Source organism: Musca autumnalis, unplaced genomic scaffold (assembly GCF_047663935.1).
Source record: "Musca autumnalis isolate F117 unplaced genomic scaffold, ASM4766393v1 scaffold_4, whole genome shotgun sequence".
Lineage (NCBI taxonomy): Eukaryota > Metazoa > Arthropoda > Insecta > Diptera > Muscidae > Musca > Musca autumnalis.
The window spans coordinates 143,346,509-143,369,164 of record NW_027411977.1 but is presented as its reverse complement, the minus strand read 5'-3'; the positions used below and the strand labels follow the sequence as shown (position 1 = coordinate 143,369,164).

The following is a 22,656-nucleotide window of genomic DNA, read 5'->3' as shown; positions in this document are numbered from 1 at the left end:
GAAATACGATGGATTGGGAAAGGCGTCACAACAACACCTAAAGGTGACGCACTGTATTATAGCTGCCATGACGTAAAGCATGAGTTTGTTTGTGGATTCTGTTTTAGTCGGAGACTAAAACATCTGATATCTGGCTTCACCCCAGTGAATGAAAGACTTGCTGCAATTCGAATAAAAGCTAAATTCTTCAACATCAGCTTTATTTGCGCTCATGCTCTCACTGAAGAAAAGGACGAACAGACCAAAGATATATTTTACGAGCGCTTAGAAGAAACATATGACCGTTGCCCTGCCCATGACATTAAAATCATTCTAGGCGATTTTAATGCCAAAATTGGAAAGGAGAATATCTTTGGCCCAACAGTCGGGAAATTCAGTCTCCACAGTGAAACATCTGACAATGGTATGAGGATGATAGACTTTGCAGCTGCAAAAAACATGGTAGTTAGCAGTACCAGATTTAATCATCTCGATATTCATAAGGGCACCTGGCTGTCTCCAGATCAGAAAACAAGAAACCAAATTGATCATGTTGTGATAGATGGAAGACATTCATCGAGCGTGTTGGATGTACGATCGTTCCGAGGCGCAAACATTGATTCGGACCACTACCTTGTTGCAGCAAAGGTACGCACCCGCTTAAACGTAGCAAACAAAGTACGAACAGACACAACACGAAAGTTAGACATCGGTAAGCTGCAATCACAACAGATAGCCACGGCATATTCCACTCAACTAGCCCAATTGCTTAATCAAAGCACTCCTCATCCCGATAACATATCAGCGCAATGGCAAAGCATTGCCCACTCCATGCAAACAGCCGCAAAATCCATACTTGGGTGGAGGTCTCCACCAAGGAATCCGTGGTATGATGAGGAGTGTCGTGCTGCCACCGAAGAGAAAAATGCGGCATATAAGGCTACTTTACAATCCGTAGCAACGCGTAGCGCACGAGTTAGATACAGGGAGAAAAGGAGAGAGGAGAAACGTCTTTTCCGCAGGAAAAAGAGAGAGATGGAAAAGCGGGAGTGTGAAAAAATCGAGATGCATAGGAGCCAGAATGAAGTCCGAAAATTCTACCAAAGAGTCAAGCATCAAACTGATGGCTTTGGTACAGGCACATCCTCCTGTAGAGACCAGCAAGGTAATTTGGTAACTGATACAGATCGTGTACTCAGGATATGGAAAGAACATTTTTCAAATCTGTTGGTATCCAATAGCAGCGAAGACGACGAAGATACCACAGTCCCAATCCCAGAAGATGGTATTGAATGTATACCGCCCAGCCAAGATGAGGTAAAGATAGCAATAAATCGGCTGAAGAATAATAAGTCAGCAGGGGTCGATGGCTTACCAGCCGAGCTGTTCAAAACCGGAGGCGACACGCTGATAAGGTGTATTCATCAGCTAGATAGCACCATCTGGCAGGAAGAACGAGTACCCGACGATTGGAACCTGAGTATCCTGTGCCCCGTCCACCATTGACCAGATATTTACCCTGCGGCAAATCCTGGAGAAGACCCAAGAGATGCAGATCGACTCCTACCACCTTTTTGTCGATTATAAAGCAGCCTTCGACAGCCCGCTGCGTTCAAAGGTATTCCAAGCCATGTCTGAATTTGGTATTCCCACAAAGCTTATCCGGCTTCGTAAAATGACTTTAACTGACACGAGGTCCTCAGTTAAAATAGGAAAGAACCTCTCCGAAGAGTTTGGTACCAAAAGAGGTTTCAGACAAGGAGACAGCCTTTCGTGTGACCTCTTCAACATCCTGCTAGAAAAGGTTATACGAGAGGCAAACGTCAAAAGAAGTGGCACAATCTACACCAATAGTCACATGTTACTTGCTTATGCTGATGATATAGACATCATGGGCCGATCAGTAAAAGAAGTAACTGATACCTTTATAAAGGTCGAAGGAGAATCTGCTAAAGTGGGTCTGGCGGTAAACGGTGAGAAGACCAAGTTGATGGTGTCGACGCGCAATGCGTCCATTGAGCTCGGACCGACTGTGGATGTTGGTTCCTATAATATTGAGACTTCGTCTACCTCGGCACCTCCGTAAACACAACAAACGACATCAGTTGTGAAATAAAAAGAAGAATTGTATTGGCCAACAGATGCTTCTTTGGTTTAAGTAAGCAGTTTAAAAACAAAGCCACATCTCGTCAAACAAAAATAACGCTCTACAAAACACTGATACTACCCGTGCTGATGTATGGCTCCGAAGCCTGGGTACTTGCGCAAGCAGACATGACAGTGCTTGGTGTGTTTGAGAGAAAAATTCTTCGAAAGATCTACGGACCAATCTGCGTTGACGGTGAATATCGACGTCGCATGAACCACGAGCTGTATCTGCTATACAACGACATCAATATAGTTAAACGTATCGAGATGCAGCGATTGCGTTGGCTAGGCCATATCATAAGAATGAGCGATGATGAACCCGCTAAAAAGGCGTATGAATACATGCCACATGGCGGTGCACGCAGAATTGGAATAGATGGCGCAAAAAAGTGGATGATGAGATGAAAAGGCGCGGTATTCCAGAGTGCAAAGCAACAGAGAGGAATGGAGATCTCTTCTTAGTTGTTCTGTAATGGGCCAGCTAAGTAAGTAAGTAAGTACAGGTCATGGTGGAGGGTATACAATTTTCGGCCGGGTCGAACTTAATGTCGTTCATATTTGTTTTATTTACAGAATTTCTGGGGAAAAAGAATTTTGCCGGTATAGCCAGTATGGACTCTCTGATTATTCCAAACTCAGAAACTAGTGGCAGAAGGCCGAATCACAACCTTTATTGCTCCTCAGTTGCCTCAATATTGAGGAGTGTTCCCTCTTGAGATTAAAGAGGTCCTGGACGTTTCCGTGTTGTGGTGATCATGTTTGATCCTTCGTATTTATCAACGTCTTACGTTACAAAAACAAAAACTTTTTTTAACTGAAACATAGCTGCTAATTTCTTGAAATTTGTAGTGTATGAGTTCAATTCCTATGATTCTGTCCTTCAACTCGAAAATTTCGAATCGAAAAGAGAAAATGTAAAATATATGGGATTTTCTCATATGTATGTACATATTTATATTTTCATATTCTTTGTCAATGTAAAGTTTACGGTGAAATTGTATAATTGCGATTTTTTACAACTTCCATAAAATTCCCAGAATACCAGAGGAAGGCATAACAACAATGTCGTATAACGCAATTATTGTTACTCCAAACAAAAAGCTGTTAAAGAAATACTACGCCATTTTTATTGTCTGACACTGAGTCTCGTCTTAAAATATTTATATTCTATTTGTTGGCAAATGTATTAAAAACATACACACAAGCACTTCCATACATATGCAATAGGCCCATTTGTAATGGAGTAAAGCATAAGGATACTCGAAAAAAAATTCTGATAACACTTCATGTTTTATGGTACATATTTCCCTGTGGACATTTTTTGGAATGTATGTTTACATACATATGTATGTATAACTGGTTGGATTTTATGTTGTGAATAGAAATGTGAGCGAAATTTGGGGTCTGAAAATGTAAGAGTTTGTTTAGAACTCCAAGTTTCCCTTAATGGTTTTACTCCACTTTTTTTATTGTTAATCCAGGATAATAATCTTTTTGGAATTCTATGAAGTGATTAATGACCATAAGTGTGAAATGTCGAAAGTTTGTTCATTTTATACGAGGAAAGGGACACTCAACTAACATGGACAATGTTGTGTGCATCTGTATTGGATTTGGTATTCGAGTATGATTGTTGTGCGTAGAATAAGAAATGGGAAACAATACTATCCAAACTAATAGCAGAAAAAGCTGTACAGATAAAATATCATATTTAAAAGTTTCAAAATTCAGGAAGCAAGTATGAATAGTCGATGGGGCTGCCCATCACGCACTCTACAATTCAACTTAACCCTCCGCAGTGCGAAATGCCTTTTGACAGACATGATTTAATCGACTCCAAATTGTCTGCAACAGATTTCATCCAAACATACTTTGGGTCTTAAGCCGTTATTTCGATGAAGCACATTTTAGCCTAAAAGCTACACCCTCAGCCTTTAGACAAATTTTTACTTGTTTTATTTTAGGTGTAAACTTTGTTTATTGGGCCTGTCAGTGGAATAATTAGGGACACGGTTTATTTTCATACACTCAGCCGTTAGGCTAACGAGGGTATATACACTGTGATACGTCCAATAATGTGCCTCATCGAAATTATGGTTTTAGACCCCAAATATGTTTGGACGAGATCCGTTTCAGACAATTTGGAGTTGATTGACTCAATCGATCCACTTCTTCGGGTACCTCTCATACAAAATTTCTGAAATGTTCAGTTTAGGGCCTGCTCTCGAATCGCTTTGATTTTTGTTGTAACAACTTAAATTCACTGCCCACCTTACGACGGTACAAGTTTCAACAGGGGCAAGTCCATACTTCCTGAGATAATAGCCTGAAAATTGCAAAAAAAAAACCTATGAGACCGTGTGTAGTGATTGGAGCGCAAGACCACTATCAAAGGGATCTGCAGATTCCGTACAAAATCGTCCTTCGTAATATTTTGTCCAAAATTAGTTTAAGTTCGAAGATTAGCCGTATCCCTTCGGGTACCTCCCACACAATATATACCATAAGTTGACTTTAAGACCTAGTCTCGAATTACTTTGATTTTTGTTGAAGCAACTTGCATTCGCTGCCACCATTTCGACGGTAAAAGTTTTTTCAAGGGCATGTCCACACTTCTTGATAAAACAGCCCGAAAGGTGTAAAAAAGTTTCACATGTAGTACCTGGAGAGCACGATAATTTTCGAACTGATCAACCGATTTTCATATTTTGTCCAAACCTAGGTTCAGTTCGAAGATGGGCAATACTGGTCCACAACTTCCGGTACCTTCCCCCAATATTTAAAAATGCCACTAAAGTGGTATACACGATGTCTCTTGAACGGAGCAATCAATCTGGTCTAAACTTTTGATCTCCTAATATTTTTCGAACTGATCAACAGATTTGGTCCAAACTTTAGCCTTCGTCTTATTTTGTCCAAACTTATGTTCAGTTCGAAGATGGCCAATATCGGTCCTCAACTACAGGTACTTCCCCCCAAATATTTAGAAACAAAGTGTCACTAAAATTGTATACACGATATCTCTTGAACGGGGGCAAACAATTTGGACCAAACTTTGGATCTCTTAATATTTTGTTCAACTTTAGTTTAACTTCTCAAATGGCCCATATTGATCCTGTTCTCAGGATACCTCCCCACAAAAGTACAACATATGTGTTTAAGTGCAGTTGAGGGTCTGTTCGAAGATCATTTGGAATAAAAAACCAAAAAGTAAAAAACGAAAATCTGAAAATCTACATCGATATATGTATATCTATTTCAAACAATTTTGCTTTTCAAAATAGTCAGGCTTAATCCCATAGCCGTTTTTTTAATATTTTATTAAAAGGCGGGTATGGCAGGGAAGACTATAGTTTCAGATCACTCCACAGATCTTTATTAATTCCCTTGTTTCTTGTTTTTCAACAAGAAACTTTTTATAGCCAAGTGTCAATTGCTCGCTCAAATAGATAAGCTTCCAAAGAAGAGTTTAACCTTTTTTTTGGTTTCCTTAGTTTCAATATGAATGCTATCCGAAATTAACAATCGGTGACGACTAAAAATTGGAGTTTTGGCCAGGAAAATCGATTTCTGAACCATTGTGCGGCATAATTATTGTGTTTGCTTCCTTTTTTTGGTCTGAGGGTATTTCTCCGTCCGCACAGCTGACTGATACCTTCTAGTTTGTTCCTTTTTTTCTTCAGCCATAGGCTGAGGTTGTTTAGCTGTCGTCAAAGTTGACTGATTCTTTTAATACTTGTTTGATACCTTTTTTAGTTTTATGTCTCTGTTCATACCGCAGTATTTGAAAAACATTCTAGCATTCTAGCATATACTTCATATAATGTAATAAAATAAGAATAAATTTAATTTCAAATTAATATACTAGACGGTGAGAAGTACATATTTATTCAAACACTTCATGAGATTCCTTTTCATGTAGATTCTTAAATACATATTAACATGTACATATGTAAGTATTTTATTTAATTGTTGTTTACATCAGCTCCCTGATGTTTGTAATTGGCTCCTAAACAGCAATTGTAACATGAAATATTTAGCTTTATCGATAGCATCAACTATAGCAATTGGTGCGTGATTGAATTTTTAATCAACTTCTAAGAGTTATAGACGCAAACATTTTGATTGATCGCATTAAGAAATGAAATGAAACTAGTCTTGTTTTGTTTTTTTTTTACAGATTGGAGTTTTTATTTACGATTACGTAACCGTAAAGCCGCACAACGAACTGATTAGCACCAGTATTCCAAGTGAATCGCTACTGATTTATCGTCCCGATCGTCGTCTAGAGATATGGCGTTTTTTCACATACATGACACTGCATGCAAATGGCTTTCATTTGGCTTTCAATGTCATTGTTCAACTGCTCTATGGTCTGCCGCTCGAGATGGTACATGGCTCCGCACGTATTGCTGTCATTTATATGGCCGGTGTTCTAGCCGGTTCACTGGGTACCAGTGTCATTGATTCCGAGGTGTATTTGGTGGGAGCAAGTGGCGGTGTTTACGCTTTGCTGGCTGCTCAACTGGCAAATGTCATGATTAATTTTGCCCAAATGCGGTATGGCGCCTCTCAACTAATGGCAGTATTAATATTTGGTAAGAATTGAACATTGAACTAAGGGGAAAGAAAATGGTTGTCAAAATAGTTGTTTGTCTTTTACTTTTCAGTTTTTTGCGACACCGGCTATGCATTCTATAGTAAATATCTGACAGAGGATGGTATGAATCTCATACCATCGGTGTCATACATAGCCCATTTGACTGGATCTCTGGCCGGCTTCTCAATTGGTCTCCTGGTATTAATCAATTTTGAACACAAAACCCAAACGAATTTAATCCGCTACTTGGCTTTTGGCGTCTATGGGTCATTCGTTCTGTTTGCCATTGCATTTAATCTCGTCAATACGATTACTGCTCAAAAACTCGAAGAGGAAGGTGAAGTTATCAAACAACATTTGCTGCACGATTTGGGCATCTCTTAAATTTGATTTGATGTCGTTGATCCGACAACTCTTTTTTGTACTCAACCAAATACTCGCATTAACTATAACTTTGCAAAAAAAGAATCAAATACCATAACTTCATTTTGGAAGTTTTGACTGGCAAATGTTGTTGTGGTCAAGCCAAAGACTGAAAAAACTAATAACAGAAAACAATAAATAAAATGAATATTACTAACATTTAAAGCACATCCCAAAAAGTAAACTTGATATATGCAATTAGTTTTAAGTACGTAAATAAATTGTAGAAAATTAAGATTTAAAAATTGCAAATGAAAATACATACAGATGAAGTTCATGCAGCGGTATATGGAAAGAATTTTCAAAAAAATGGCAATCAACGCAGAAAAAAATGTATCAAAATGCCTCAAAGTTGCTTTCCTAGTGAATAAACATATTAGGTGTTGACGTACCATGTTGTGGCGTTTAAGCACTTTAGAAGGAATGATATCAAGAATGTAAGACTTAAAAAAATGTATCCTAATGTGCCTAATACCCTGGACTGACGGCAGCGTTAATTTGTATTAACTGCCTTAATTCAAATTAATTCGTGCATTATACACATTCTTAATGTACAAAATCAAACTGAATTTTTACTGAATTTAGATATTTCAATGTGGCAATACTGTAGAAGATAACCCTTATTCATGTAGGAGAGAGAGAGAGCATATTCATGCTCTGTGAACAAGCAAAACAAAAAATTTCAGGGAAAATAACAACAAAATAGTTGTTTATCAGCAATCAACTGTTTCGTAAATGCAGAAACTGTCGTCTGTCAGGGTAAAATTAAATGCAGATCTTAATGCAATTTAACGCTGCTGTTAATATATAAGAGACATACTGATAGAATCGCTTCTTCTCTCTAAACTGGTGAAAGACAAATAATCTGCCAAAGGCGGGCTCACAAAGTTGGGCGGGACCGACTTTATGATACCCTACACCATTTTGAATGATTTCGATATAATTTGACACATTTATTTCTTGACCAAATTCCGTCACACATTTCATAAAAATCGGACAGATATAAGGAGTTTGATGCATCACCTTAAATCAGTCGAAAATCTTAATATATAACAGAGCTTAGTGATAAGTGAGTGATTGACAGTTGTTCGCCCAGCAGAAACCGCTGAAGCTAGAAGCTTGCAATTTTGAGTGTGAGTTGCTGTTGGTGTGTAGGGGTGAGATAAAGTTGGGTTTTAGGAAATTCGAACTAGAAGGGTACGAAAAGTACTAAAAGACACTAACAATCTGTTTCTGTATATCGAAAGAAGAATGTGTGCGAATGAAACACTCCCAAACTTTAGCTTTCGAAATAATTGTACCTTTGCTTTTGCTTCAAAACAAAAAACAAATTTGAAAAACAGACAAGAGTTTGGACGTGTTTCACACATTCTTCTTTCGACATACAGAAAAAGGCTGTATATATGGTACCCTACATTTTATGGAAACGGAAAGAGCTAGAATTCCTAAATTTGTAAAGAGGGTAACTGTTGGAGATTTTGAAATTTGAACAAAAGGGTTTTTGGAAATTCGAACTAGAAGAGTACGAATAGTACAAAAAGTCACTAAATTTAGTACCTACTGTATATTTTTAACGGGAATTAAGGTTGGGAAGTGGTGTAGATATAAGGAAATGGTTTCGGAAATTCGTACTTATGTGTACAAAAAGTACAATATGGTAAATTTAGTACAGCTTAGATTTGTGTAAACAGAGAGAGCAGGAAACGAGAAATTTGGAATTAATGTTACTGTTAGAGTGTAGGATTGAGATATTAAGATAGGTTTGGAAATCCGTACTTATGTGTACGAAGCGTACTATATTTTGCACAACTTGTATTTGGGTGAACGGATACTGCTGGAAACCTGAAATTTGAAATGATGATTACTGTTGGAGTATAAGGACAGTTTTGGAAATTCGTACTTATGTGTACGAAAAGTACTAAATTTGCTACAATTTGGATGTGGGCGAACGGCTGATCTGGAGTGTAGCGTTGGTATATGGAGGTGGTTTGGAAAATATGTACATACATACGTACCATAAATATACGAAAAGCACTAAATTGTTCTAAATTTGGTATCTGGTGCACCGACAGCGCTGAAATTTTAAAATTCGGTATTAGAGTCACTGCTGGTGTGTGGAGTTTAGATATGGGAAAGGTGTAAGGTTGAGATATGGAGGTTTTTGTAATACGATAAGTACTAATGGCGTTGAGCTCGAAATTTGAAATTCGGTATTGGGATAAGGAAAAAGTTCTGGAAATTCATATTTATGTGTACTAAATGGTACCAAATTTGCTACAGTTTGGAACCGATTTCAATTTAATTAGACACATGTACATATTTTATGGCCGAATTCAGTCACACATTCCAAATGTCATCGAAATCGGACATATATAGCGTGTTTGTTGCAGCAAATACATGAAATAGGCCGAAAATATATATGAGCGCTATATCAAAACACAAACCGATTTCGATAAAATTTGGCACATTTATTTTAAGACCGAATTCAGCCATACATTCCAAATTTTATCGAAATTGGACGTGTTCAGTGAGCAAATACATGAAATCGGGCGAAAAAAATTTATGAGAGATATATTGAAATCTGAGCCGATTTCCATAATATTTGGTGCATTTATTTCTATACCAAATTCACTCACATTTCATCGAAATCGGACATATATAGCGTGTTTGGTGTAGCAAATACGTGAAATCGGCGGATAATATATACGGTAGCTATATCCAAATCTAAACCGATTTTCGCCAAAAACTATGGCTAAAATAATGATGTCTCAAATTTTCAGCTGAATGAGACAATAAATGTGACCTGTATTTTAGGAATGGACGGACGTACATGCATAAATCGAGTCAGGAAGTTATTTTACGTATGTACATCCCGAAAAGGAACTATGGGTCTATCTTGTTTTCTTATGCATGTTACATACAAATGCACTAAGCAATAATACCCCTTACCAAAGTGTGGTGTAGCGTATAAAAATAACTCTTAACAAACGGATTGTTTCGAAGATATCGCCATCCTGAAATTCCCTAAGCAAACTATCCTCAGTATTAATCGGAAAAATAAGGAGTTTTGTTCATCTTTAAAACAATAATAAGTAAAGTAATAAATATCCTGCCAAGTTTCTTCTATATCAGTGTTCTTTTTCCCCTATTCGATTACAAGGTGATGGTATTATAAGTGTGTTTTTGCTCCAAAGTTTGTTACACATAGATATAAAGGTCGTAGGTCATATATCGCTTATAATGACGAACTCTGAAAGTCCCGGATTTCCGTCCTTTATAGCCACACAATTAAATATTGCTTGTAACGACATCGTTTATAACGACTCATCAGTTGTAACGTCGCCTTTTTGCAAAGATGCACCAAAATGAATGTCTCGACGAGCAGAATCGATCTATGTATGCCCGTACTTCTGTCCACCTATACGTACCATGTAATCTCTAGATAAGAAGAACTGAACACGTCCACTTTTTAAATATGTTATATCTACAATACTATGACCGATTCTCATGAAGTTTGCATAAAATGTTAATAATTGTCCCATGGTGAAAATATAATGTATTATCAAAGTGCCCGCTACTTCGTATTCGGAAAGGATATTGACAAAAATAGACAAATAGACAATATTTAATATTGAAATGGTGAACACTGAAAATTTTATTGTACTAATACCAATTTTAATCGATATTTATTTTTATTAAATTAATGTTCGTATCACTTTAGTTCGATTTTCAAAAAAATCAGCCGTATATCACCTTTACACACCAAAAGCGAGCCACATTTCTGAGGCATTTTAATTAAGGGCTTTCCGTCCTCAGAAGGTAAAACGTTTTTGTAAACAAATAAATCCAAGACCAATTTTTGTATCAAAATTTATACGCATTTCAAGTTTTCGTATACCTGGGTATAAGCTTAAAAGAATTACCTTCTTATATCAACCATATATACCAACCGCGGTTCTCATTTCCAGCTCTATCAGTTTCCATAAACACAATCATAGTACTTTACATATAAACCCAGCAGAAAACCTGAGGAAAGTTCCTCACTATTATATGAGAAGTTTGACTTGGCAGCGCTTGCTAGAGCGACGAATTCCGCGCGGAAAATATAAAGAAATGTCCCACTAAAATGCGCATCCTTTAAAAGCGCATCGAAACCTCTGAAAGGAGGTGCATCGAAAGCGCTGAAAGGAGGCGCATCGAAAGCGCTGAAAGAAAGCGTATCTAAAGCGCATAAGAAGAAACAGTCCCGAAGCGCACCCATAACACCCCTAATATTGCCAGAATTTAAAACAAAACAAGTAAAAAAGCGTTAAGTTCGGCCGGGCCGAACTTTTCATACCCTCCACCACAAAATATTCTGAACTAAAATGGAATAATTAGTTTTCATTCCTGTCCCCAACTTTAAGTGGGTACGTTAAAATGTCAGATAATGTACATAAAATGCTTCATTCGGAAGGCCATTTTATGGTGCATATATCTAACTATGTATGTTGACAATTTTTGGTGGACCTATGTGGACAGTTTTTGATGGTTAAAAAATGTAGCTAGAATCCTCAAAATACCGAAAATCGGTACATAACGTGGGAACTTCAAATGTCATTAACAGCTAGTTCGGAGGTATGTGGGCTATACGAAAATATGAACTTAAATGAACAATTTTTGTTGCAGAATTTTTGTTGGCGTTTAAATTTCAAATTACAGAAAGTTCGTCCAAAAAATAAAGCTAAGGTACGGAACATCGGGAGGTTTGTTTTGGGGCTATACCAAAACATGGACCTACGTTCGGTTAAACATTTTAAGTAAAATCCTCAAAGTACCGAAAATCGGGAAGAATCGTTATATTGGGGCTATGTTGAAAATTTTTGATGCAGATGTGTGTTGGCCACTACAACCTTCAAATGTCAAATTACAGTTAGTTCGGTTAAAAATTGTAGCTAAAATTGCCAAATTACTGAAAATTGGGAGGTACCGTTATATTGGAGCTATATCCGAACATGGACCTATGTTGACAATTTTTGATGGAGAGGTATTGTGACCACTAAGAACTTCAAATGTCAAATTACTGCTCGTTCGGTTTAATATTGTAGCTAAAATCATCAAATTACTGAAAATCGGGAGGCACCGTTATATGGGGGCTTTATCAATACATTATATGGGGCTATACCAAAACATGGACCTACGTTCATAATTACTTCGAATACAACTTATATTCGAAATAATTATGAACGTAGGTCCATGTTTTGGTCACTAAGAATCCTAAATATCAAATTATAGCTAATTCGGTCTAGAAATGTGAATTTAAACGTCAAAATACCTGAAATCGGTCGGTAACGTTATATGGGGGCTATTCCAAAACATGGACCTATGTATGTCCACAAGTTTATAAGTTTATTGACCTTTAAGAACCCTAAATGTCAATTTATAGCTAAATCGGTCTGAAAATGTAACTAAAAACGTCAAAATGCCATAAATCGGGGGTACCGTTATATGGGGGCTATACCAAAACGTGGGCCTATGTCCACAACTTTTGTTATATAAGTTTATTTACACTTAAGAACCCTAAATGTCAAAGTATAGCTTAATCGACTTGAAAATGTAGCTAAAAACGTCAAAATACCGTAAATCGGGGGGCACCGTTATATGGGGGCTACACCAAAACGTGGACCTATGTCCACAAGTTTTGTTATATAAGTTTACTGACATTTAAGAACCCTAAATGTCAAATTATAGCTACATCGGTCTGAAAATGTAGCTAAAAACGTCAAAATACCGTAAATCGGGGGTACCGTTATATGGGGGCTATACCAAAACGTGGACCGATATAGCCCATCATCGAACTTGACCTGACTGCAAACAAAAGACTCATTTTCCGAAAATTTCAGACAATTTTGGTGGAGAGGTGTGGTGACCACTAAGAACTTCAAATGTCAAATGTTCGAATTACAGCTACTTCGGTTAAAGCTTGTAGGTAAGAATCTCAAAATACCCAAAAATCAGGAGGTACCATTATATGGGGCTATACCAAAACATGTACCTATGTTCATAATTTTTTCGAATATAAGTTTTTTGGTCACTAAGAACCCTAAATATCAAATTATAGCTAATTCGGTCTAGAAATGCGACTTGAATCGTCAAAATACTTGAAATCGGGCGGTAACGTTATTTGGGGGCTATTCCAAAACATTGATCTACGTCCACTAGTTTTGTTATATAAGTTTATTGACACTTAAGAACCCTAAATGTCAATTTATAGCTAAATCGGTCTGAAAATGTAGCTAAAAACGTCAAAATACCGTAAATCGGGGGTACCGTTTATGGGGGCTATACCAAAACGTGGACCTATGTCCACAAGTTTTGTTATATAAGTTTACTGACACTTAAGAACCCTAAGTGTCAAATTATAGCTAAATCGGTCTCAAAATGTAGTTAAAAACGTCAAAATACCGTAAATCGGGGGTACCGTTATATGGGGGTTATACCAAAACGTGGACCTATGTCCACAACTTTTGTTGTATAAGTTTAGTGACACTTAAGAACCCTAAATGTCAAATTAAAGCTAAATCGGTCTGAGGATGTAGCTAAAAACGTCAAAATACCGTAAATCGGGGGGTACCGTTATATGGGGGCTATACCAAAACGTGGACCTATGTCCACAACTTTTGTTGTATAAGTTTATTGACACTTAAGAACTCTAAATGTCAAATTAAAGCTACATCGGTCTGAAAATGTAGCTAAAAGCGTAAAAATACCGTAAATCGGGGGGTACCCTTATATGGGGGCTATACCAAAACGTGGACCAATGTCCACAACTTTCGTTAAATAAGTTTATTGACACTAAAGAACCCTAAATGTCAAATTATAGCTACATCGGTCTGAAAATGTAGCTAAAAACGTCAAAATACCGTAAATCGGGGGGTACCGTTATATGGGGGCTATACCAAAACGTGGACCTATGTCCACAACTTTTGTTATATAAGTTTATTGACACTTAAGAACCCTAAATGTCAAATTATAGCTACATCGGTTTGAAAATGTGGATAAAAACGTCAAAATACCGTAAATCGGGGGGTACCGTTATATGGGGGCTATACCAAAACGTGGACCTATGTCCACAACTTTTGACACTTAAGAACCCTAAATGTCAAATTATAGCTACATCGGTTTTAAAATGTGGATAAAAACGTCAAAATACCGTAAATCGGGGGGTACCGTTATATGGGGGCTATACCAAAACGTGGACCTATGTCCACAACTTTTGTTATATAAGTTTTTTGACACTTAAGAACCCTAAATGTCAAATTATAGCTAAACCGGTCTGAAAATGTAGCTAAAAACGGCAAAATACCGTAAATCGGGGGGTACCGTTATATGGGGGCTATACCAAAACGTGGACCGATATAGCCCATCATCGAACTTGACCTGCCTGCAAACAAAAGACGCATTTTCCCAAAATTTCAGCGTTCTATCTCCATTTTTGTGGATGCTAGACTGATTACCACAGACGGACGGACGGACGGACGTGCACAGATCGACTCAGAATTTTACCCTGATCAAGAATATATATATACTTTATAGGGTCGCAAATGAGTATTTCAATGCGTTACAAACGGAAAAACAAACTTAATATACCCTCCATACTATGGTGGAGGGTATAAAAACAGCACTAGATTCTAAGTCTATCGGCTAATCTTTTATATAATAATAACCCGTTTGCACTTAACCGGATTAACCCAATGGGTTTGGGTTTCAAATGTCGATTCCAAAGGGTAAAAGTCAAATAAATCCTCATAAAGAAGGTTAACCCGGCAATAAGCTCTATTAAAAACGGCGTTTAAGATTCGTAGTATTTGACGTATATTAATAAAAATAGATTATTCATAGACTTTAAAAAATACTAATTGTTTTTTCTGTGATTGTTGCCATCATTGCCATATTGTAAACAAGATTTGAGTATATTTTTCATTTGCAAAACTAAAGGAAGTATTATAAGACGAAACACACATACACACAATAGCTCTAGTCTAGTCTATATGCAAAACGTAAATATATTATTAGTACAGATAAATAACAAAAATAATATTATTCATAAAGATTCGCAATTATTTACCATAAAAGTATTGCAGTATTTCATAAACAGGTATTCTTTGCAGGTAAAAATAAAATTACTGCTGTTCTTTGGTAAATAATAAATTCTGTTGAAGGGGGGAGAATAAAATGAAATTCATTCATACAAACATATTTGCTCAATGAAAATAAAAAAAGTTATTAACAGAAGTTAAAACCTAAATAACCAAAGAGAAAAAACTCAAAAAAAGAAATTTTTAAACCAAAACAAACTGTAATTGTAGTACATAATTGAAAAAAAAAACTTTTGTATGTCTGCAGTTCAGAACCTCAAGCTGAGTCGACAAATTGCCACCTACGAAGTAATGTACGTATTATGTATCACAAAATGCCAACCTGAGAAAATTTGCAAAACTTGAAAAAGAGGTGGTACCCTCCACCTGTTGACATTTGTATGACTTGTCATTAATGAAGTTAAACTCACATACATAAATGTACGACAAATGAATTAGGTAAATTAACTAATAAAGTAATTTTGTCGATTTTTTTCGACTATTAAGACAAAGATAATATTTCAATTAAATTTTTATGCTAACGAGAATATGGATAAAATGTGCCTTATCAAAATAATAGTCGATTTAGCAATGTCCTTCCGTCCGTCTGGCTGGAGGTCACGATAACTCTCGAGCGGATAAAACGAATTGTTCAAAAATTTGGCTTTCGTAATATTTTGTCCAAACTTAGTTTAAGTTAATAAAATATAAAAACAATGACTATGGGATTAAGCCTGACTAATCTGAAAAGCAAAATAGATGTCGTCATTCCAAATAAAAAATGTCAACCCTCCTAATTATATGTTTTTACTGAAGAGACAATACGTAATATTTGTATGCCTAGTCACATTCACATTTTCACATTCAATGTTGAAATATAACTCTTTCAAGTGTAGTATGGCGCAATGGTGTTGATGACGCAAAAATAAATATTTTTTTGTTAACAAAGCAATTCTGAACTGCAGTGCATGAATGAACGAAAAAAAAACTAAAAAATTTAAAACAATGAATATATCAATGAAATTTTACTCAGAAAATTACCAATTGTACTTATGTCAGTAAGACTTATGTAATAAGATCCAAATGCAATAACAACAATAATTTATTGAAATTATATTTAATTCCAACTATAATAAACCTCAAAATATATGCTTTAGAAATTAATAAACGATTTATTTGATTTTAAAGTGAAAGGTTTTTATACGGTAAGTGCTTTTATGTTGATGACAATTATAACTTATAGCTTATGTTAACGTTTTTTGAACAAAAATTGTATATATTGTTGTCTTATTAGGACGAAGGTCATTATTTGTGAAAGTTTTTAATTAATTGAATTAATAGAGCTAACATGACCTAAGGAATTTGTATTGAAAAAGTGAATTTTAACGAAGTCCAACAGCCAACCAATATTCTCACGGTGCGCCTTAACTAACTTTAAATAAAACGTGTTTACACGTGAGAAGTTTTTACGGATTCTGATACTACAGTGTTCATAGATGAGAAAAATCAAAAACAAAAAAATTGCAGGACCAACTTACAAAAAGTATACGCTCGACGTATTTCGGTAGTTCTCATAAGAATACATGTGTTCTACTTTTTTCACCACACACGCCCTGGGTATACGGACGTATATAGGTATGGGCCAGAGGTTTTGATATTTTTACTCTTGACATATTCAAATATTTCGATATACATATCGTCGGTGTCATGCTTAAGTGTTCCATACGCCATTTTCCGTTTTGAGATAATCGCATTTTAATGTTTACGTCACAACTGCGTGGAGCTGACTGAAGAAACTATTCATAATTTTTACTTGAATTATTAGTAATAATAGTACATCTTTGCAAAAATAAAGAGGAATTTCTGTTCGAATCGAATATTTGTCGAATTGTTTCATATCCACACTTAGGACACAAATGTTAAATATAGTAAATCACATGGGACAAAATGACGAAAAAATTTTGGCATCTTTACCTCAACAAATTCAAACCTTCAAAATCGAAAATTAAGGTTCTGGTTCTTAAGGTGGTGCAATGGTATGCACGCCCGCCTTGCACGCAGAAGGTCGGGGGTTCGATTCCCCGGCCAAGCAACATCAAACATTTTCCAACGGTGGCAAAATACCCCTCAGTAATGTTGGCGACATTTTCTGAGTATTTCAGCCTTGAAAAACTTCTCCACAAGTGGTGTCTTAAGACACGCCGTTCGGACTCGGCGATAAACAGTAGGTCCCATATCATTGAGCTAATATGAATCGGGGTGCACTCATTGATATGAGAATAGTCTCCCTTGTCCCGTATGGGATGTTGTGGAACAATGTTTTTTTTTTTTGTTGTTTTGTTGATTTTTTAAATGTGCTCCTTTATTTGTTATTATTAAAATATTAACTGCATACCTGAAGAAAACATACGCTTTCGCATCGAAACGTCTATATCTCGAAAACTAGAGCAGATAGAAAAAAGCCGAAAAATTCAGAAAGAGCATACGCGAAAACCGTGGAAACCGCTTTTCTAAACGATTTTTAAGAATCTCTGTAATTTTCGAAATTGTTTAATATAAATGCAACATATAATAAATAATTCAAGCTAGTGCTAATAGCTCCAACATACTCGTGTTCTACTTTTAATCACAAAATGATAACAACAGGATAAATCATTAGAACGTTTGAAATTAGAATCTTCTAGTGCATTAAAAGATAGGGGTTTGTCCTGTGTTGTGTCAAAATCAAAGACGTTTGCGCACAAGAATTTTTTCCAATTTTTTTTTGTTCAGAAAATCTAAACCTTTCTTCGAATTTTTCCTGTATTTCTTTCCGCATTCGGACCGAACTTCTTCACAAAGTCTAAATTTTCCACCGAATTTTTTTCCGAATTCGAACCGATTTCTGTCAGAAAATCTATATTTTTCTCCAAATTTTCCAAGAATTTACTTCCGAACTCGCCGCGGGACTCTAACACTTTTTTAGAATTTCCTTAGAAAATTCTTTCTGAATTCGGTGACCATGTCCATATAGCTTTCGTACCGAATTCGCCATCAGAATCGGAAAAATTTTCAGAGATTCTGTCCGAATTTGTTTCGAATGTTAGCTGAGAAGCAACAACCAAATGGTGTTTGTAGTTTGTTTTTGTTCACATACAGAGTGCGTGAGGAAGAAAAGCAAATGAAAAGGCAACTCAGTGGGAAATGTCAGTCTAATTTGGTGTTTGGAGCTTTAAATGATGAAATCGGTCGAAAATATAAATCTGAACTGTTTTCAAAATAAGTGGGCGTCGAATTCTTTAAAATTCGGTTACATTGGACAGACATATGGAAGCTACACATACACTCCGCTTCATTTCACTGTGCAACACGAAAATCATTAACCATATTCTGACACTGCAGCGTGATAGAAGTCCAAAAAAGATAGGACACGTGTCTCGCCGTTTTTTCGTATCTCATCAACTTTCGCGGTTATAGGCCTCCAAAGGTTTGAGGCTTTGATGTAAAAAGGGTCATTTAGTCAGGACTATATCTTCGAAACCGTTAGGAAATTTGAATTTATCTCAGAGACAAAGCTGTAGCTCTTGTCTTAAAGAACAAAAATTGTGAACACATATAACCCATCAAACTTCATCTGCAAGGTCCAAATCGCCATGATCAAATTTCTTTCACAATTTTTTCTAAAGTTTTGTTATACAGTCTGTCGCAAAAGTTAGTATACACTGTTTTTTTTTTTTTTTATTTAATTTCTTTATTTGCAATCTATTTTCAAAATAAAAACAATAAGCAAATGTTGTCATAATTCGGATAATAACGTAGTGCCTAGTTCCAGCAAACTAAGCTAACAATTATTGTAAGTTTTGAATATTATATAGTATACACTGTTGAAACCAAAATGTATTAGGGATAAATATCACTATAACTTATTGAAAACAACAAACAATTAGTTTTATTTGATAGACAAGAAGGTTGTCTTCCGTAATAACAATTAAAAGTGCGCAATATTTGCATACATTAGCAAATGTAGGGTTCGAATCCCAAAAAGACCAAAATTTATGTCGCAAAAGTTAGTATACAACGGAGAATGCTCGTGGAACTGTGTAAAAAATTCTTGATATTTTTGAACAAAATGAAACTAAATCTGTACTTAAGATCATAAAGAGTATATTAATTGGTTTTAATGGCAGTTATAGTACTTTTAGTGACAAGTCCAACGTACAATGGGTCGTAAAATCCACAAAAATTGGTCATCTACAAATACAACAACTGTAGCGACAAAATTCCGGGTGTTATGTCCTGTTTATGGAATCTAAAGCCATGAAATGCTCAGAAAAGCTCTAAAGTTTCAATATGGGGTGATCTTGATCGAGTTTCGGCTTGTCCTGTTTGAAAAAACGGGAACTTCTTGAAGGAAACCCATACTTTTGAGGCCGTTGTCCTTTTGAAACGTGTTAAAATCCCTAATCCTTACACATAAGGACTTTCCTTTTCAGTTAATTTTCTCACAAATTATGTACCTTTTCACATTCCCACCAAAAACAAATAGTAGGAGAACCTCAAGTTCTGGTGCAAGTTCTACAGTGATACTCCACCACCGCAGAAGGATATGATAGCTCATTAAAATTTTAATACAGAGCTTTCTCTGCTGTTATAACGCATGGATTGTGCACCAACGTTCTGAAAAGCTGTGTTCGCTTCACTTAGGACCAAAATACAACTAAATGGATCAGTTAGAAGTAGTTAATTAGACATTAGAAGTACATTAGACACTAGGGACATGAGAAGGCCGGTAGGACAGTTTAACTGTAGGGCTTACAACGGACCTTGAGGTTCTCCTACTATTTACTTTTGGTGGGAATATGAAAAGGGGCAACATTTGTGAAAAAATTAACTCAAAAGCAAAGTCCTTATGTGTAAGGATTAAGGATTATTACATGTTTCAAAAGGACAATGACCTCAAAAGTATGCGTTTCCTTCAAGAAATTCCCGTTTTTCAAACAGGACAAGCCGAAACTCGATCAAGATCACCCCATATTGAAACTTTAGAGCTTTTCTGAGCATTTCATGGCTTTAGAATCCATAAACAGGACTTAACACCCGGAATTTTGTCGCTACAGTTGTTGTATTTGTAGATGACCAATTTTTGTGGATTTTACGACCCATTGTACGTTGGACTTGTCACTAAAAGTACTATAACTGCCATTAAAACCAATTAATATACTCTTTATGATCTTAAGTACAGATTTAGTTTCATTTTGTTCAAAAATATCAAGAATTTTTTACACAGTTCCACGAGCATTCTCCGTTGTATACTAACTTTTGCGACATAAATTTTGGTCTTTTTGGGATTCGAACCCTACATTTGCTAATGTATGCAAATATTGCGCACTTTTAATTGTTATTACGGAAGACAAATAAAACTAATTGTTTGTTGTTTTCAAAAGGTTATAGTGATATTCATCCCTAATACATTTTGGTTTCAACAGTGTATACTAACTTTTGCGACAGACTGTACATGTTTGTTTTGTTTATTGTTGAAGATTCAATCTCATTTTCGATTGCTTGAGTGGAGTACTCCCACATTGGCTCAACTTCATTTATTACCCTCTATTACAGAGAGTAATGTTTTTCAAAACGAACTGACAGTGTTGCAAAATTTTACTGATCGCTACCAATATCATGATTTCATCCCGGCAAAATTATTTTGATTTTGGTGTTTCTTTGGAAAAACCGAAAAGTGATTGTGATTCTCATTCATATGAGAATACTAGACACTTAAAGAGTTCGGTTTTTCGCTAAAAAGGCATCATTTCAAAAACTGAGAAGCCAATTGATAATTCCCTTCGCCGGGATGAAATCATGATATTGGTAGCGATCAGTAAAATTTTGCAACACTGTCAGTTCGTTTTGAAAAACATTACTCTCTGTAATAGAGGGTAATAAATGAAGTTGAGCCAATGGGGGAGTACTCCACTCAAGTTTTGTTATACAGCTATCAAACCGATCAAATTTGAAGCAAACAACCAACTACAAAAATGTACTTCAGATCTCAATAAACATCTTTCTAGAATATACGAACTCTGTTTATAGACGGTTCTTAAAAGTCCTGTTTTCTCTGGTTCTGGTCCACAGATACTAAACCGTTCAATATTCAATAAAACAACCAACTAAAATAATGTAGCAAAGGCACCAATAAACAACTTTCTGGAACATGCGAAATATCTATGAACGGTTCTTAATGGTAAAAATAGCAAAAAACTTTTGAAGATATCCTATTTTGATACTTTTTTCCCCGACTTTGGTCCAAAGATACGCAACTGCCCAAAAATTAAGGACAACTACAAAAATTTACCTTAGATTTCAACAAACAAGTTTCTAGAACAAATGGAGATTCTAGAAACGATTCTTCAAGCTCAAAATTCGATTATTTTAGATCATTCTTCCCTGTTCAGGTCTGTAAGTAACAAAGCTTTCAAATTTTCTTGAGTTTTTAATACTTTGTTATTTCCAAACCTGAGCAGGGGGAATGTTAAAAATAATTTAATTGTTCGTGAATTTCAGCCCTAAGAATCATTCCTAGAATCTTCATATGTTCTAAAAAGTTGTTTATTGAAATCTTAGGTACATTTTTGTGGTTGACGGTATCCTTAATTTTTGGGCGATTCGGTATCTGTGGAGCAGAATCGGAGAAAAAAGTGTAAAAATTGGATATTTTCAAAAGTATTTCGCTACATTTCGCATGTTCCAGAAAGTTGTTTATTGATGCCTTTGCTACATTATTGTAGTTGGTTGTTTTCTTGAATATTGAACGGTTTAGTATCTGTGGACTAGAAACAGAGAAAACAGGATACAAATCACAATTGCTTTGCTATTTTGACCTTGAAGAATCGTCTATACATACATAGTTCGTATGTTGTAGAAAGATGTTTACTGAGATCTGAGGTACATTTTTGTAGTTGGTTGTTTGCTTCAAATTTGATCGGTTTGATAGCTGTATAACAAAACTTGAGAAAAAATTTAAAAGAAATTTGACCATGGCGATTTTGACCTTGCAGATTAAGTTTGATGGATTATATGTGCTCACAATTTTTGTTCTTTAAGAGAAGAGCTACAACTTTGCCTCTGAGATAAATTCAAATTTCCTAAAGATTTGGAAGGTATTCTCCTGACTAAATGACCCTTTTTACATCAAATCCTCAAACCTTTGGAGGCCTATAACCGGAATTTTGAATGAGGATTACTGGTTGAGAGTTAGAAAGATGTACCAAAGGGTTTGTGGAAATTCGAACTATAAGTGTACGAAAAGTAGTACTAAGTACTAAAAGTTACTAAATTTGGTACCAATTTTGAACGGTTATAACTAGAATCTTGAAATTTAGTATGGTTGTGGAAATTCGTATTTATGTGTAC

General features: G+C 35.8%; 1 protein-coding gene across 8 annotated transcripts in view; it reads left to right on the top strand.

The window, feature by feature from the left end:
• Positions 1-7,395, top strand: part of LOC141401731 (protein rhomboid-like) — a 181,267-nt gene extending 173,872 nt beyond the window's left edge. For all 8 annotated transcript variants that reach the window (XM_073982127.1, XM_073982126.1, XM_073982122.1 and 5 more), the window contains 2 exons: positions 6,308-6,725; positions 6,798-7,395. In XM_073982127.1, the coding sequence (XP_073838228.1) occupies positions 6,308-6,725; positions 6,798-7,111 (732 nt within the window). In that variant the 3' untranslated portion in view covers positions 7,112-7,395. The remainder of the gene's footprint in view (positions 1-6,307; positions 6,726-6,797) is intronic.
• The last annotated feature ends 15,261 nt before the right edge of the window (positions 7,396-22,656 follow it).